Source organism: Anoplopoma fimbria, chromosome 9 (genome assembly GCF_027596085.1).
Source record: "Anoplopoma fimbria isolate UVic2021 breed Golden Eagle Sablefish chromosome 9, Afim_UVic_2022, whole genome shotgun sequence".
Taxonomy (NCBI): Eukaryota; Metazoa; Chordata; class Actinopteri; order Perciformes; family Anoplopomatidae; genus Anoplopoma; species Anoplopoma fimbria.
In genome coordinates, this window is record NC_072457.1 from 10,667,821 (window position 1) to 10,686,724 (window position 18,904).

The following is an 18,904-nucleotide window of genomic DNA, read 5'->3' on the forward strand; positions in this document are numbered from 1 at the left end:
CATAAATAATTAGTCCAGGTCTGGTTTAGGACCTTCAGACCAGCTGGCTGACCTTGAACATCTCTGTGCTGCCTCAGAACCTGCAGCAATCAGCTGGTCTGTTTTTCTTCATTTCCCAGATCTACAACTTAAGCTTCACCCACAACCAAAGCCTTACGTGTATACGTGCTGAAGTCTGTTGGCCACAGAGAGGTGCAACAGATTATTAAAGTAAGCTTAACATTGAAGAATTTTGTTCCCTCGTCTTTAAAGTCTTGCAGCTGTTGAGGCAGACAAAAAGGCGCCCTGTAATCTGTACATACAGGCAGATGTTATACGGGCTCATGGAATAGCAACCAAAAGCTATAAGTTTATGGTACCTTACAATTTCGTATGTAGAGTGATTTGTCAATCATTTCAGTTTTAATTTCCTTCCATAATTCAACTGGCAAAGCTACAATCAGACATGTCTAACACTCTATGGTCTTAAAGTACTGAAAAAAGACATTACACTTGTTAATTTTTCAGCAAAACATGACTTTATTCTTTGTGATTTCACTTTTGGCTGGACTCTGACTTGGATGTGGATGCTCTCAGAGAAGAAAGGCGGCGCCTCTTGGCGATCTGTTCCTGGCGCTTCTCCTTGGCCTCCTGTTTGAAGGAACAAATGTGAGTAAAATGTTTTAACATCCAAAAAGCAGCAATTTTCAAAGAAGTTAATTCCAGTAAAGTCCAACAGGCTTCCTCATCAAACAACTCCCCACTGTTTTATTCTTAATAGAATCTGATTCCAGTGGCAACAGAATAATGCAGTGGGTTACATTGAAGGTAAGTTTTCAATCATTTCAGGAATTAAGAAAACCATGGCCATTTACTCATACATTGTGGATTTTGCTGATGTGTTCCTGTTGCTCTGCACTCCCAAGAATACTAATTTTGTTGCTGTCTTTATGTCAGGCTGTAAATTTTTGGAGTCACCTTGCTGGTAGCATTCAAACTGCAGCAAGAACTGCACTGCAGTTTGAAATTAGCCAGTTAGCAAACACTGGCACACTTACAGAAATGTTGGTCATTGACCTTATAAATGTTTATTTTAGGTTTAAACCATAGAAATCCAACGAAATGCCCCAACATTTAGAAGACCTGAACCCACAATAATAGTGAAGCAAGCACAATTAAAAATGTCAAGTCAAAAGCAAATACCAAGACCAAACATTACCTTCATCCTCTTGGCCAGCAGCTTGGCGTACTCAGAGGCCTCCTCCTTGTTCTTCAGGGTGCGCTGTCTCTTGAGGGAGATGCGGCGGCGCTTGTGCTGCAGCACACGGGGCGTCACCAGTCTCTGGATCCTGGGAGCCTTAGTTCTGGGCTTCTTGCCTACCAAAAGAGACGTGATCATTTAATATTGGCAACGGTAATAAAGTGGTGGTGGTAAAGAGGGTTAGGCAACAGTGAACCCTCACTCAACAGCTGAATTGGTTTTATAGATGCAGGTGAGGAGCGAAGTACTAACTGGCTAAAATGTTGCTTTGTCTGACTTTTTTGATTTTGCCAGCTATTTTGGCTTTAAGCCTGAAATTTCAACGGCCCCGTCTTTGTCGCTGCAATTTTTGTAAACAAATGTTCAGCAAGACACTTAACAGGCACAAAAGCAGCAAGAACGATAAACTTTTCCCTGAAGTGTTATCTGGCAAAGAAACACTTAAGCTTGATACATAACAATATATAATTGTCAAAATGTTTAACTGACAGCTTTTCCCACCATTCATGTCTAGTGTTTAAGTCAACAGTATTCCACATTTCCAGACAATTCTTTAATACCAAAACCTACAACCCTTCAAACCAAGTTGTGTTTAACATTCCCACAGTGCTTTCATAGTGCTAGTATTTTTTTTAAAATCAGTATTTTAGTCATCCTTGCATACTACACAAAAGCTCAATTTTTAATCACATTTTTTTCAATAACCTTTGCAGACATCATGTGGCTTATGATTTAAAGCGTCAATGGAAAACAAATCTATAACCAATATAAAGCTACATTCAGTGATCCAACAGCACTTATCGACTTAAGTGATAACTGACAGCGGGACAGTAGCTCCAGTCTTACCTTCTTTAGTCAGAGGTCTCCTCACAACATACTGCCTCACATCATCCTCCTTAGCCAGGTTGAAGAGCTTGCGGATCTTGCTGGCCCTCTTGGGACCAAGACGGCGAGGGACGGTGCTGTCGGTCAGCCCGGGAATGTCCTTCTCACCTGAGATTAACCAGATCATAAGATGAGTCTAGTGATCAACTTGATTAAATCCCTCACAAATTGCACTTCCTACATCATTAGTACTTGCACAAGTTTCAAAAATCACGAGACAAATTAAGACAAGGTGCAAAAACGGTACAGAAAGTTTAGTCCCCTCTGAGAAAAGAGGCAGCTGCCTGCATCCCAAAGCACCAAATGGAGCAGGGCGACTATCAAGACTTTGTGGAGAGTTTCACATCAGTGCAGCTCTCACTTCAACAGGAAACTGCAAAGATATTAATAGACAAACGCACTACTGCATTTGATAATGTTATTAAAAAAAAGACCAACCGGTTCAGTGTCATTCTGACTCTAGTGTACATGAGACACAATGACAGAGCATTACAGTTCAACCATCCATGGATCCTGGACCAGTTGCATCTGGTAAATCAGCTCCACAGTTACTCTGGCAACACGCTGTCCCCCCTTAATGACTATAGTGTAATCAAAAAGGGTCTACTGGTGTGCCATAAACATCATTTAGAAGTGATATTAACATACATTTCAAAATAAGCATGTGCTGAGTTTGCCGTTTCTAATGAATCATTTCCATAAAATGCTCATATTACCTTTCTTGACGATGACCAAGTTGAGAACGCTGAGGTTGGCGTCAACGATGCAACCACGCACAGACTTGCGCTTGCGTTCACCGGTCCTGCGGGGACGGTAGCAGGAGTGGCCCTTGCTGAGCAGCAGGCGCACGCGACCATGGGTCAGCACACCCTGCTTCATGGGGAAGCCCTGCCTGTCGTTGCCTCCGCTGATGCGCACCACATAACCCTGCAGGAGTAAAGAAAACAAGTTGGTACATGGTACGCTCATCGGTTTAGGGCAACGCCGTATGAAACGTCTCAAAGAATTAAGATCAAAGACTTGCCAACTTAAATATATAATTTAACTTATTTTGACAACCGTAACATTTCTGAGTTAAGTTGGATAGTCGACTGCCCTTTGATAAGTCAAGCTGTGGCTCAGAAGGTTAACAGGTTGTCCATTAATTTAAGGCTTGGTGGGTTAGTTCTCAAACTTATTCAGTCCACGTATCAAAAAGTCACTGCAGTCGATTTTACAATTCCTTGTAGTCTGACCTTTTCTTCTTTTCTTGAACTCGGCATAAGCAACTAATGACTGTTTCTCGCCCAAATTAAGACTTAAACTTAGCTACTGAGTTAACCTTGTAGTTGCATTGACAATGCAAGGGAATTGAGCTAGTGACACCATTTCAATCAGCCATGAACATACTGCTAGAACAAGAGCAGCAGCTTTAGTAGCTGATACTAGTGTACACAAGACCCAATGAGAGAGCACTACACTCCAACCATCTACTGATCCAGGACCTGGTTGTATCTGGTAGGAAGCTCACCTTTAATCTAGCAACACGCTGTCCCCCCTTAATAACTATAGATCAGTCAGAAAGGGTCTACTGGTGTGCCTACATCAGGTTTAATAAACCTACACATCTTTATACCAAGTTAAACACACACATACACTCTGCACCAAGACATTAATCAGGTCAAACATCACTTTACCTTCCACTCATCTCCCAGAGGGTCAGCAGGCACCTCAGTGGCCATACGCTTCTCATAGAAAGTTCTCAGCTTGCGCTCATCATCAACTTCAATCAGCTTCTGGCAGCCAGTAGCGGGGAATGAGATGTTCAGCTGAAAACAGAGGAGGAGAGAGTTGCAATGTAGTTGTTAGTACGTGTAACTTTGGTTCCTCGTGGCAGGTGGAGCAGGTCACGTTATTGGTGTATTAGACGCCGTGGCTCGGAGGCCTGTTAGCTTCTATGTGGGCTAGCTAACGTTAGCACTCTGGACAATGCTATCATTTACACAACCGGTTTAAAGGATAACGTTATTCACTGACAACCAGGGTAACACAGCGGATCTAGATAACGTAAGCTACAACAGTTTAAAGACTCTTTATTGCAGGGAACATTAACTTGAAAGACGCCGCACATTTGTCTCAGTGGGCAGACATGTTCCGACGGATTCGTCAGCGCTGCCTCTCATCACAATCAAACATCATCCTGAGAGCCAGAGCCGCGAGTGCTACATTAAACTAGTCCGCTTTAAAGTTCACAAACATGGCATCAACCACACAGCATTATTTTTGGAGAAAACAGCTTTCGATATATATTTAGAGTTAGGAAAGCGTTGTACCTTCATTTTGCTAAACCGGCCCTAGAACGGTCCGCCACGGAAAAGAGAACGGATATCCGCTCCGAGGTCTCACATAGGCCTTAAGAGTTCTCGCGAGAACTGACTCGCTGTAGTTTTCTAACAAGGCTCAAGCTGAAGGTTATTAAACAAATTATACACCTAATGAAGACCAACACATCTGCAATAAACTGATTGTCTAAATAGAATATATATATATATATATATATATATATAGGATATATAAGAATATGTAAATAATCTGTCAATTAATGTAGCTTTATTTTTTAAAAGGTATGTTTTATGTTAAAAAAAACAACAAGTGATGTAAAAGTATTTTACCTACAACTCAAAGCAAAAATAAATAAATAACATTAACTATTCAATTGTATCAATTAATGATAATGGCCATGAAAGTATACGGAATAAACTCAATCAGGACATTACAAAGTCACTGAGCGTGCCTTGGCCAGAGGGAGCCAGAGAGTAGATAATGAGTTCAAAGATAGTTACCGTCCCACGCTCCAGTCAGAATCCTGCGTATGCTAGACAAATCATCTTCAAAACAAAGCAGGAGCTGGAGTATATTTCAGTTCAGTAAAATACTCTTTAAGATCTATGATGTTATACATATCGTAGATTACTTTAGAATGCTAAAAAGCAGCTGCTGAACACAGTTCCTAATTTGACAGTGTGAAACAGACCCCTTTATGATCTTTATTAACAAGACAAAGACAAGAATTTACAACAAAGATGGCATTGCAAAAAAAGACATGCAAATCCAAAATCACAATACAGAGCTAGTTAAGAGCAACAGATGGGATAGCATAGATGACTAAATATTGAAATTGATACAAAAAATACAAAAACAAGCTAAACCAGACCAAAAACTCAATTAACAGAGGTATACATGGGAGGTTTTCAGATAATGCACAGATTCACCAGACTTAAGCATGTTCTTCCTTGCACTGAATTATAAATGAAAGGTCAGGAAATGGGGTTTTTATTTCCAAAATCGTAATTTGTATTAAGGATTAAATTTCTCTGTCATGATGATACCAATATGTTCTTATTCCCTGGTAAATCTACTTACACAAACAATTAAGCAGTCAAGTATTGTACTTCAACATTTTTTTTTTTAAAGGCTATAATTACAATCATACATTTACTGATGTCAATGTTTACATCATAGAAAGTGCTGCAGTTCCAGTCCAAATAACAGTCAAATAATTTCCTGCGGGGTTTATCCCTGTAAATGTCCTAAGACTTTATGAGTCATGCAGTATGGTTAATATAGCACCTTGATGAAATAACTTCCTAGATTTTTCAGAACTTAACAATGAAGACTTGTTTTGCATTTCAACAATATTCGACTATAATGGCTATGATTCATACCAGTAAGTCATATCGGTGAGTCAGCATGCCAGCAATACCAGACAAAAAATGGGACGTCAAAATATTGAAAGCACATACTGAAAATAGTCAAATTGCTTAAATTCCAATTAGCTGCTTCACTTCCTGGTATTGTGCATGCTGGCTCACTCTCATACCGTCATGACTTACTGGAAAACCAGAACAGAGCCATTATCAATGTTATTAACAATAATTAAATCTCTTATGCAACAAAGTATTTTTTAACGTGTTTTTTTTTTTAATTTTCAGTTTTAATACGTCTTAATCCAGTTTTATTCTCCACAGCCCCTCTCTTAGCTTGGACTCAAGGCCGCCGCGGTCACGTTCAACCGAAGAAGGAAGCAGCCAGGGGGGGTGAATCATCTCTCAGCGCTTGAATACTCTTTGACCGAGCAGCTGTCAATGCACAGTGCAGAGAGTCACGACGAGCAGGGGGGCTTTGTGGACGGACGACGGCTTAGAAATGCAGCGCAGCGACGATTTCTGTAGTTTACCACATTATCGAGGCAGGACTCTAGACGTCAACACCTAATGCGTGAACAACGAGCCGAGGGTTGAGACAATTTCCTCAAGTGTGCTATTTTTTGTTGTTGTTGTGCACTGCTGTGGGCTGAGTGCTGTCTGCTCTGCACGGTCCATCCGACAAAACCAGTCCAGACATGAGTACCGTCAATCTGATCTTCTGGGACCAGTTGCAGGCTGGCAGCTCCGATGTGGACTGGTGTGAAGGCAACTACCTGATCTACCCCAGCATCGCTGAGTTTTACAACACGGTCGGTTTTTAACGTCAGCTCACGATGTTTGCTTTTTTTTTTGTTGTGGTTTTTGCATAATCCAGTTTTATGTAAGTTACAGTCACAGCTATCTGACGCTGCAGCACAGCTGGTCTGCCTTGGGTTTAGCTTTGTATTGCACTGCTTGTTGTTCTCATAGATAGCTGTAAGTTACTGGCTGACAGTTTGGGCTGCTTTTCAGTTTCTGCATCAAGTAGTTTTACTGTCAGCATCAGGGGCTTAAATGCTCCTTTTTCTCATTTCCACTGGCTGTCAAGTTTAAAGTTAAAAGGCCTGCAGGGCTCGAGCACTGATCAACTTTTGACCAGCATGTTGTCATTGAGCTACACGATCAGTTCAAAATGTGATATATATATATATATATATATTTTTGCTCATAGCTTTTCCTTTTTTTGTTTATCATTTCAGATCAGCAACATTTTGTTTTTTGTTTTGCCGCCCATATTAATGTGCTTGTTCCGCCAATATGCAACACATTTCAACAGTGGGATTTACCTCATATGGAGTCTACTAGTGGTGGTCGGTAAGTTGGCTGGCCGACGTTGATGTCTGCACTCTGTGTGATGATGACCTTTTTAACCTTTCATGTCTCTGTTCAACCTTGTGGGAGACCTTCATCGTCTTTATTACCCTTCAACCTCCCTCAGCTAAATAAAACATAGATATGATATTAAATATACATTTTGTAAAGGGTCAGGCAAGTATTTCGTTGATTTTTTTATTTTAGATCTTCTGTAGATAATGCTTAAAGTAGGCCTAACTGTTAACCCCCAAATTAAAATCACCTATGTTTCTTCTTCCCTGTAGTGCTCTTTATCAATTTAAAGTGTTGTGTTGTGAGTTGCCTTGTTTTGGAGTTTTCAACCGTAGATGTGTCTGCCTTCTCTCCAATATAAAGGAATTAGACGGCACTCAGGCTTGTTGTGCTCAAAGTGCCAAAAAGTACAAAGCAAAAACTCAAATGCGATGTCTCTCTTATGACCCAGTTCCTCAACATAAACCTGGTTGTGAGCAGTTTCATGTAGGAACTACAGTTGAAAGAACAGAGCTCCCACAAGGTCTAACAACAGTATCTCCAAAACTAAGCTACTCACACCAAAGCATTCTAGATTGAGACATATTTTTTTGGTTTGTAATTATAAGAAAAAATATACTGCTTCTGAAACAATTCGCCAATTGATAAATTTGACAAAAAAATCAACAATTTTGAAAATGAATAAATAAGTAGTTTTTTAAGCAAACTGTCAGTGGTTTCAGCTCCTCTGGTCTAGTGTCTGTCTTGTCTTCTATCATAGTAAAAAAAAGTATTTTGGAGTTTTAGAGTGTTGGTTGGACTAAACAAGACATTTGAAGTTGTTCCAAAGGAGTGTATTTGGAAATTATTACCGACATTTTTGCTATTTTCTGACATTTTATAGATCAAGTGATCAATCAAGAAAAAAAAATAAACATAAACCAAAAATGAGAATTATCTAAATAATAAAATGCTTGATAAACAGAATATTTTGGACTGCAGGTCAGACAAAATAAGCAATTCAAATGTGTCCAATTGGGCTCTGCATATCGTAAAAGGCATTTTAAAAGTATTTTTTGATAATATAAACCTGTAATTGCAGCTATAGAATAAACACGTTGTGAGTACATGTACAAAGTAGATGAGGTATACATTGTACAACATGTGTGAGTTGAATGTAGGGGCCCTCGTTGTTAAACTGCAGCACAACACTGTTCGGATGTAGGTTTCCTCGGCCGTGGCCTCTGTCACTGTCCTTAGTTATAGCTTTAGGTTGTCCTGAATCATTTTACCCTCTAAGACAAACACTCTACTATGACTCGGCTTATTCATGGTTGGTTTGAATAGGCCTACTGCCTTGATTTCATTTCGACACAGTATTTCAGTCATAAATGGTGCCACTGTATGTAAACAACAGCAGAGTCCGAGAGAGATTACAGCGCCTAGTTCCCGTACAGCTGTTATGAAAACACTCTGTTTGCACTGACAGCAAAGATGGCGTGACAGACCTCCCAGTGTTCCTGAGAGGTGACTGGTTGATAACTGAGGATCTGTTGAAAAGGATTTGCATAACTGATCTTGAACTATTAACCTTGTATTCTCAGATTGTGTTACTTTAGTATTAGTCCTTTTTTTTTTCTGTATCAGAGTAGTCCTCTGTCTCCTATCAATCCCTGTTAGAAAGCAGCCTTCCAAACCAGTGATTAAAATAAATGCAGTTGGCTTTTTTCATTCATGCATTTCTTATTCCATACCACAGATGCTTACTGTATATATGCGGCCTAGTAGTTCTGACTGTATCCATTGTTAGGACTCTGGAGGCTGTTAAAACTCACACAGCAGACAAGGAGGTTACATGGTTTTATCACTCTTCAACTGTCTCTGTAGGTGGGATGACCTTTGACCCAAATAGACAACCCTATAGGTTCTAGTACGAAAACAACGTTCAGCTGCTTCTCTCTGGTTTTGGCCTCAGCTGTGTTTGGACTGAGTCATGCACAGAAAATATTCAGTTTACTATCATAGAAGACAGAATAAACCACCTCATATTCACATTTGAGGAGCTGAAACCAGATACAGGCACTTTTGGTAGAAAAAATGTTTTTAACCATTCATTATTCAAATAGTTTTCTCTAGATCAACTAATCGATTAATAAAGTAGCTCTTTCAGCTCTCTGTACGAGTACATCGAAAGGTTGTCATGAATAGAAACTTCTGCCTGAGAGAGCAGCTGTCCCTTTTGGATAAGGAGTTGAACTGTAGGAATCTCCTGTTATGAAAACAGATTGTTCTGATAATAGATGGTCTGTTGGGCCGTGATAACATAGAGGCATTGACTGATCCAAGTTTTAAAACTCCCAGTAACATTAACACTGGTTTCCAAGTTGCTCTTTATAGTTGAATAACTGAAATAAATTGTTTATTCCAGTGTTCAGTCCTGTCCCTGACATCCCTGAAGTCACTTGTCTGCCTAAAACACTTAATTTCACTATCAGTAAATTCTTAAAGTTTAAAGTTGTCTCATTTAGAGGTGACATTTGCAACGTTGGATCAGTTTTTTAGTACTTTTTTAATCAATGGAAATGGGAAGATGTCAGCTGCACAAAATACAAAATAAAGTTTTTATCTCCTGAAACAAACTGTTAACTCATACATCTTTCTTTGACTTTCTTTTCTTTTTGTCAAAGTGAGATCCAGCACTGATTAGCTCATAAATCTTCAGATGACGTATCTCTTCTGACAAACATTTGTGTGTTTCCATGTCCATCTTCTTGCAGGTATTGGATCGACATATTTTCACGCCACGCTCAGCTTCCTGGGTCAGATGCTGGACGAGCTGGCCATCTTATGGGTGCTTATGTGTGCCATCGCCATGTGGTTTCCCAAGAGATACCTGCCCAGGATGTTCAGGAGGGATCGGTATGTTGGCTGGTGTTACTTTGTGTACACACAGAGGACGGTGTCTGATACATACATATTTTACAATAAAAAGAGAGATCACAGTTGTTTCCAATTAGATTTTGTGTTCATATTAAATCAGTTTCACAACAAGGCAAAGATCACTTTAATCTCATATTTGAGGTAGACCTTCAGCGTTAGTGCAGCTCTCTGTTCACTGTCACATGATGTATCCCCCCTGCTATGCCTCCCAGTTTAATAATAGGCCTGTCCAAGATAGCTGACACCAGTAAAAACTGCATCACATGTCTTTACTTCTCTTTCCATTGTCACAGAGCCATCATGGCTGCTCTTTCACTTCAGGCTGTCACTTAAGAATGTCCCTCTTGGAGCTGAGAGATTCTTGTTTACTGAATGTTAGTGTGTCATGGTGTTTTCTGGGAAGAGCTTTTTTTCTCTGAATTTCACAATCCTTTTCATAGGGCAAAGTTGCTGAATATTTTTGTTGTTCTTACTTGTTTTGCTTTTCATTTTAGGTCAAGGTTCAAAGTGGTCATCGGCATCTTGTCAGGGATCACCACTGGGCTGGCCTTTGTGAAACCCGTCGTAAACTCATTGTCTCTAATGACTCTGGGCATCCCATGCACCGTACTCCTCATTACTGAGCTTAAAAGGTAAGTAAACGTTTTTTTGTTTTTGCAGAACTGATCCAGATTAACATTGCATCATAAAATAAATCAGATAGGATACAATATGTTTATTTCTTTGTGGTTCATGGACACATGATTGGTGATGTTTCAGCCATGATTTAAATTTAGAATAGTGGAGCATTGTCTGATAGTCCTCGGTATTGTCTTCCAAAAGTGTGCATCTCTAATGGAGAAAGCTGACCGGCCAAATTTAGTGGACCTGTGCTGTTCTTATTTACTATTTATAGGTGTACTACATACTTGCATCAGGTAGAGCAGATGCTCTCGTTTGCCTGATGTTATCTGAACATAGGTAAACATTTCTGTCAGGTGGGAAGGTTCAAGAATTATGGTCATTTTGTACATTAAACAGGAGTTATAGGGTGAGGAGGTAGACAAACTTATCAAAGGTCAAAAGGTTGTGCTTTGTTATTATATGACAGTGACGACACCTCTAATAAAGACAGAGCGCAATATGTCCCCCGAACACTGGAGGGGAAAACAACGTATTACTCTCCATTGACTTTGTATTGCGTGAAGCGGCCTCCTTGTCAGGGTCTTGGATCTGCTAGCAAACAACAAAAAAATCCCTTAAAGCTGCTGTGTGGTTGGATGCACTCCCAACAGGGTAAATAAACCAGAACTATGTTTTTATAAGATGTGGAACGGAAAAACTGAGGTTAAATTCAATAAAACGTGAGGCATCAGCAGAAAGAATGGGTAAACTGGGATCCTGACTCTGTGTGACTAATGTAATGTTTGCTCCATTTTTTTCTTCTAAATATCAGTTTTAAGCTACATATATTTCTGTAAGTTACACTGGCTTTAGTGCTTTAGCTTACTGCAGTCAGTTGGAGTGGTAACAAATAGCTAATATTAGCTTACCAACTTGTCCCGTCCATCTATTAATAATCGTACATAATATGAAGTGTGTTTGTCATCAACTGCACCACTGGTAGACAGGGTGCGAAAATAATAATCGACATGCTCAAATTGTATGATTTTAGCAACTTACAGGCATTCTTTTTGCGTTTCAGATCTTGGGTGCATATTGTGCAGCTGAGTGCTCGAGTGTCGTTGGTTTTCAGAGTATGAAGTGTTGGCTCTGTCTATGTTTTGAGAGTTCTTGCGTATAAACTGTGGATGGACCTAAGAAGGTATTTTTTTTTTCCAGGTGGGACCAACTGGTAATACAATATAACAAGGTCATAGCGTGCATTTATAACTTTGCACAATCTGTTTACAATTGGTTTTTGAAGTTGACAGTATGGATGAGCCTTTTTACCTGTTTTTCAAAGGTGTTAGGCCATAATTATACCGAGGTGCTTAAAGTCTGAGACTATTTGAAGCTTTTAAATAAAGGGAAACTAGTATGTCAGACAGGTGCAAAGTAACAAAAACAAACATGATTTTCTCCATCTAAGTTCTCTTCCATTGAATTCAATACAAACCATGAACAATCAAGGACGGCGCAGGACTTGTTCCTCACTCACCGACTCAACTTAATGAGGTTTTACCTGGCAATTAGTGTAAATATTCCGTAACTGAATTATACATAAGACTGCAACTTGCTGTTATTTAGTGATGCATAAATCTCCACTTGCTTTAACTCGGCTACGTTTGAACCTACAGTAACCATCAGTGGTTTAAAGTTTTCTAGTCAGTGAGATCAGCTGCTGTCATGTAAAGTAGTTAACGGGACAGAAGGGAAACAGTCTTAAGATGTAGTTTCTGCAGTCTGCTAACATCTCACCTCTGGCCTTTTGTACTGACATTGTTTAATGGCATGTTGTTAGTGCCTGATGATGTGAAAGAATGTCCCTGGAAACACAAAACAAGCCACTCATGCTCTTTAATGCATTTTTGTGTTGCTTTTCTCCATCACAGCAATGTGGAGTTGCTCTGTTGTTTCCTTTTTTCCTACATTCTTTACTCACCACCGTCACTCTTGTAACCTTAAGTCATCCATTGTTCAACCTGTTGGTTGTTCCTGACATAAGTGCAAGTGCCAGTCATCTTTTAAAGGCTGCTTGTCTTTGTTCTGCTAAGTGGGAGAGAATTCCCGTGGCCTCGCTGATAGCCTTTTGCCCTCAGAAACAACAGACAGTTTAGTAGCTGTTGGCTTGTTTTACAGTACGACTGTTGGCATCCGTTCAAGTCACTTCCAGTTGGACAAGAACAACTTGTCCAGTGTACAGACATCCTTTACCAATATTATATTAGTGGTAGAGCAATAATGCCAGTCATAGTCAAAGTTAATTCTCACATCCACAAGATAAGAGGTGGATCCATAGTCTGTATTATACCAGATATTTAATATTTTTGATTGAAACAACAATGCTGAAACACCCGAATTTCCCCCATGGGGATCAATAAAGGAATATGATAATAATAATATAATCTGTGAATAAAGTGTTAAAAGCATGTGTTGAAAAAGCCATAGCCCCAAAGTTCAAACAAATATAGATACAAATATTACTGTTTATACAAAATAATATTAAATATAACTTTATATATACATATTAGCAGATAGAAATGCTGCACTATCTATTTAAATGCCATCAATTTAATCTGTCCAGGTTTTAAAATGTAGATTTCTCTCATATATCTGGTTTATTACATCTGGCATCTTATTTTGTTTTGGCCATTGTTTCCTTTTTTGTAAAAACAACATTGTTACAAATACAGTTAATTGCTGTTGTCTTTGAATGTGGTGACATCGCTTAAAAAATAAGTCTGACGGCTCAAAAAACACAATAGGTCAGACGATCATTTTGACCATATTTGGATATAAGACATTATAAAACATGTTTTGACTTTTTTTGAAAGTCAAAATATTTATCGTCACATTTCAGAGTTTGACATCTTATATAAAAGCTTAGCCTTTATATTATTAAAACCAATGCAGGAATACCTCCAGCGTCTTTGAGAAATATCAGGCCTTGTTTCACTCATCCTATGCAGCCTATCTTCCTTTCTTTTCCACTGAGTCTCAGAGGCCTCTCAGCAGTGCTCCACCACAGATAAACAGACTGTCCTTTCCTTCACTTATCTTTGCCTCCAACACTCAAACTCTCCTTCACACTGGCTAACGGTCACGTCTCCCAGCAGAAGTCCTGGTTTCATGTAATGTTTCTAATCTTACAAGCTTCTGTTTGAGCTGATAGGCACAGTATTCCAGATATCCAGCTGTGCGCAGATGATTTTGTCAGTGTTTGTTAACAGGAAGGGGTGTTTACCTACTTATGGCAGTTGTACTGTATTTATGTAAAGGCAGTTACAGAGCGTCAAGCTGGCTTAGTACTGTCTCTGACGCACAGCTCCCATGTGAATATTCCATTCCATAACCTGCTTATCCAGTTAAGGGTCGCAGGGGTGCTGGAGCCGATTTCAGCTGTCAATGGGCGAAGGCAGGGTCCACCCTGGACATATAGAGACAAACAGCCATTCACACTCACACCTACGGGCAATTTAGAGTCTTCAATGCACCTAAGCTGCATGTCTTTGGACTGTGGGAGGAAGCCGGAGAACCCGGAGAGAACCCACGCTGACACGGGGAGAACATGCAAACTCCACATATCATCGATATATCAGCCTAATTTCCTTTGGGAAGTCGTATGATTGCCCATCTATTTTTGAACATCCTGTTGCTGATGAGTAGCCGTGACACCAACGCACCCTTCCTCAATTAAGCATATTTTAAGTTTTGCCACCTCAGCGTGACTTAATATGGCACAACCAGTAGCTCATGATGGTTATACTTAAACGGAAATGACACTTTACCAACTTTATGACAACATTTGGGTAATTTGTAGTGATGAACGTGGAGAGAATAACCACCAGTTTCTGCAGCGCCTCTCAGCTCTCTGAAACATTTTAGCCTCTCACTGTTTTGGTGGCAACTATCTGCAGTAGCCAGCTCTTTTAAGCAAAAAAAGGTCTGATAAACCAACTTCATGCTACCCCTACAGCGCCAAACAGACAGAAAAGGTTAGCAGCTAACTGGTGAACAAAGCGATGCGCCTGGTTTCGGGGACGAGTCAGATGTTTCCCTCAGGAGATGGTGGAGACTAAAATCTAAGAGCTAAAAGCAGAGTGAATGTTGGACTCATTTATCAGCTGGCCAAAAATTGATGCTAAGCAACTGTTCCTGCAGTCGCAATAACAACTTCATAGGATGATAAAAAAAAGTTCAATACAAAGCTTTAGAATGGCACACTGTCTTCACTTCTCTTTCCATTGATGCAGAGACATCATGGCTGCTTTGTTCACTTTAAACAAGAGCTTACATTTTTCAGTTGCTTGTTGTTTATGTAAATCTTATTTTGTTGTAGTGCTTTTTGGAAAGTCTTTGTGTCACCACAACATTCCTCTCTCCTTCAAACAATCGTAACTCAAATTCAAGGCTTGTAAAAATGATATGACCTCATCAAACGCTCTGTCTTAAGGGAAGGTGATGGAGTTAGTCACAGTAACTAAACATGCATCATCAACACAGTGCAGTCGGGCTTCCTTGCCTCTGTCTTTGCTTTGCCTCAGCCAGCAGCAGCCGGGCTGTAACTGGTGTGTCTAAGGAGGACAAGACTAAGAATAGTTTTAGCAGTGGCACTCCGGATTAGCATACGTCTCTGTAAATCAGTGGTCTGTCCACTAGGAGATATTTGCGCAGAGACCAGAATACTTGCTACTTGGATCACACTTCTGTCTGCTCCCAAAAAGAAAGAGAAGATAATCTCCTTATCTAAAAATAAATGTGCTAACCTACAATTTAACATCCTGGTATGGGGAACTCGGTTGTAACTATAGCAGCACCCTAGCTAGATGGAGTGGACAACACAGACAGAATTGAAGCTGTATGAATTCATTACAAAATCTGTATGAATCAGATTTTGTATTTTGCATTACAAAATCATTACAAAATCTGTATGAATCCTGTATGAATTACTGCCCTCTGGGAGGATTAAAAAGCGTCAGGCTTGAAAAAATATGTAAAAAAGTATTTTCCAATTCCCGATCCAACAAATATGTTAAATATGAAATTTTTGATTTATTTAAATTCAATTAAATTTACTTAAAATAAAATCCTTTCTCCAATTTGCATCAACTGAGACTACTAGTGGAGGACATCTTATGGTTTATGTTTCTGTGTGTTCTTGGTTCCCCTCAACCACTCAAAGTGTTTGAACATTTTTCAGCTCACTGTTTTGGTTTTCTGTCCCATAACTAAGAATAATGTTTTGGTCCAGTCTTATTTTCAGCAGTAGCAGGCAGCCGTTTGCACCTACAAAGTCCTATGCTTTGTGTTGCGTGTTTACACAGTTAAACACATTTATCAGTGCTCTGTTTGGTCTTTGCAGGTGTGAAAACCCACGTGTGTTCAAGTTGGGTCTGGTCTCGGGGATCTGGTGGGGACTGGCTCTGCTTTGCTGGATCAGTGACAGGATATTCTGTGAGATGTGGTCATCTGTCAACTTTCCATACTTGCACTGTGCTTGGTAAGCTCAAAGTTAGTGTAGTTTGGGGACTATATCACAGGGAGACTATTTAGAAAATGTGTTTGCCACAACACCTTGATATATTTAGAACGTCATTTCACAGGCAGTTTGGTTCATTCAAAATTTGCTTTTACAGGCACATCCTCATTTGTCTGGCTTCCTACTTGGGGTGTGTTTGCTTCGCCTACTTTGACGTTGCCACTGAAGCCCCGGAGCGAGGACCCGTCATCATGTTCTGGCCCAACGAGAAATGGGCCTTCATCGGCGTGCCCTACATTTCCTTTCTCTGTGTCCACAAGAAGTCTTCTGTCAAGGTGACTTAATGTGACCCGAGTCTGCAGCTCTGCTGGTCGCGCTTTAACACTTTCTCGCCAAGATGCATCCAAACAACTTGGCAGCTTTGCTGCCACTTGTGCTCCTGTGACTGGGTGATGTAGGTGATGCATATTTAGGCCAACGGTGAGGATTTATCTGTTTCTTTTTCCATCCCTGTAAGGTTTCAATACATAGCAGTGTTTATGCAACTCTGTCAAAGAACAAAATGTGTCAAAGAACAAAACTGTCAAAGAACAGAAGGTGTTAAAATTAGTCCAACATGACTCTTAAAGAGGGACTTTTCAAACAACATAGTATCAAAGCCAAGATACCATTACAGTGTTCCAAACATAATCTCAGGCTTCACATATGAGATCATGTAATTATTAGTATTATGCATTTCTGGCTTCTTTAAAAAGAAGATTTTGTACATTTTATAGTAACTCAGAAAACCTCATTATAAAGCATTGTATTGGCTTTATAAATATAAGTATAGCATCTCATAGGTGCAGTCTGGCCATCATGAAAGCACATTTAGAAACAATAAAGCACTGGATCCATTAACTGTGATTAATGCATAATGCATTAACTATTCATCTTATATAACTTAGCCGATCTTACTATGCTCAATGAATCAACAAGTTGGTTTATAAGATGTTACAGAAGTGTTTCACACAAAGCCTTATGTGTTTTAAATACATAAAGGATTCAGGCTGCTAGACCTGCCCTCTTTGTGGACGGGCATTTTTACTTAAAACGCCAGAAACGCAAGCTTCTTTCTGTTATAAGTGTACTATGTTTTGGTTCCAGCATGCCATTTTGATTGTTCAAGTTAGTATATGAGAAATGTGTTTAATGTACTCCTGTATATATTGTGTTAACTAACAATGTGATATGCAGTTATTTTCCTAGGAAAAGCATATCATTCGTATATTACTGAATGAATAGGTACCATTTGATATTGGCCAAAACCCAAAGTAAAAACAAACAAAAAAACTGAATGTGAAATCAAAATGTATTGAAATAAGATTAACTAATCAAGGAAATAATTACTTATTTTGCACAAAATGAATAATGGTTCTCAAAGCCTTTGGCTGAATGCACACTGCAGTGATAATTATGTACTCAAAACTTAGCTTGCACCCTACAGCTTTTCATGCTGAAGTTTTCACAGTGAATTTTGTTTTCATCCAAACGTCTCAACTCTTAAACTTCTCTTCAGGGTTATTTATTCTAGGCTCAGTATTTTAGACTTTGTGCTAAATATAATCAAAACTATGAAAACTGTGCAAAAAGCCTTAATCAAACAGGATAACGGACTACAGAAGCAAATGAAGGTACACTGTGTCCTTGTGTGATGCATCTGAAGCTGTTTGCTCTAAAAGGGGAAATGCAGTGTGATGAATGTGCTGGATAACAAAAGGAAATGAGGTTTAGGTTATAGCAGGAAAAGTTGTGGGACAGATGAGGTATTATCACTGCTGACGCAAAACCTAGTCTAACTTTGTCTAACGTGTTTATTTGACAAAAATTAATAGAAATGATGTGTGTAGAATATAAAAGGGAATTGTGTTAGTGTTGTAAAGCTAAACATTAATCCTAAAAGACAAGTTTCACCAAAGCTTTTCACCGCAAACCATTGTTTTAAATGTTCTTGGAAACTGCCTCAAGCTGTGTTAACTGATATTATTTTACTCCTGTCCTCCTGCAGAGGCTTCTGGGAACTCAACAAGCTAAAATATGCTGTGCACACATGTAGGATCAAACGAAGGATCATGGTTTAGAAAGTAAAAAATGAGTTTCTTGAGTATTTTGTTAAATCCAAAACAATTTATATTTTTCTAAGTGAGGTGCAGCCAAATTTTAAGGGTGAATGATTTTTTTATATTGCATGATTACAACCTTTGTATTGCCAAACAGTTTTTCTTTTTTTTAATTTATCTTCAGGAGAAACTTTGACAGTATTGACAATGTGAACAAAGTTGTTGTAGTGGCCAAGCTTTGCTGCAGATGATATTGAATCATGTATCTGATCCACGATGGTGGATTGTTTGTATGAATCACCCTCGGATAAAGGAGTTTGTGTGAACAGGACAGCCTGTGAAATGCTGCCCTCTGCATCGTGATGTTTGTCTTGGCATGAGGTATGATTATGATCTCATTACAATGCGCAATGTCATTTTTATGGACTAACATGTGTATATAAATCTCATTTTTTTCTCTGCCTGCATTGACAATACAGACAAACTGCACAGAAATATTTATTTTCATAATTTATCCTGTTTTGTAAACAAATATTTGTAATAGTCTAGAACATTAGTATATTTTATTGTATGCAATAAACCAAGCCAA

At 39.2% G+C, this 18,904-nt stretch overlaps 2 protein-coding genes across 2 annotated transcripts; one reads left to right on the plus strand and one right to left on the minus strand.

Moving 5' to 3' along the window:
- Window positions 1-492: 492 nt before the first annotated feature.
- rps6 (ribosomal protein S6) lies at window positions 493-4,545 on the minus strand. Its single transcript, XM_054603887.1, has 6 exons — window positions 4,438-4,545; window positions 3,802-3,933; window positions 2,842-3,052; window positions 2,087-2,233; window positions 1,199-1,356; window positions 493-630 (listed from the first exon to the last, which is right to left on the minus strand). Exons 1-6 carry the CDS (start codon window positions 4,441-4,443, stop codon window positions 535-537), a joined length of 750 nt encoding a protein of 249 aa, XP_054459862.1. The 5' UTR covers window positions 4,444-4,545; the 3' UTR covers window positions 493-534.
- Window positions 4,546-6,224: 1,679 nt separating this feature from the next.
- Window positions 6,225-18,904, plus strand: acer2 (alkaline ceramidase 2). The gene is made up of 6 exons (XM_054605203.1): window positions 6,225-6,620; window positions 7,050-7,164; window positions 9,933-10,074; window positions 10,590-10,727; window positions 16,100-16,237; window positions 16,374-18,904. The coding sequence occupies exons 1-6, from the start codon at window positions 6,507-6,509 to the stop codon at window positions 16,558-16,560; spliced, it is 834 nt and encodes a 277-aa protein (XP_054461178.1). The 5' UTR covers window positions 6,225-6,506; the 3' UTR covers window positions 16,561-18,904.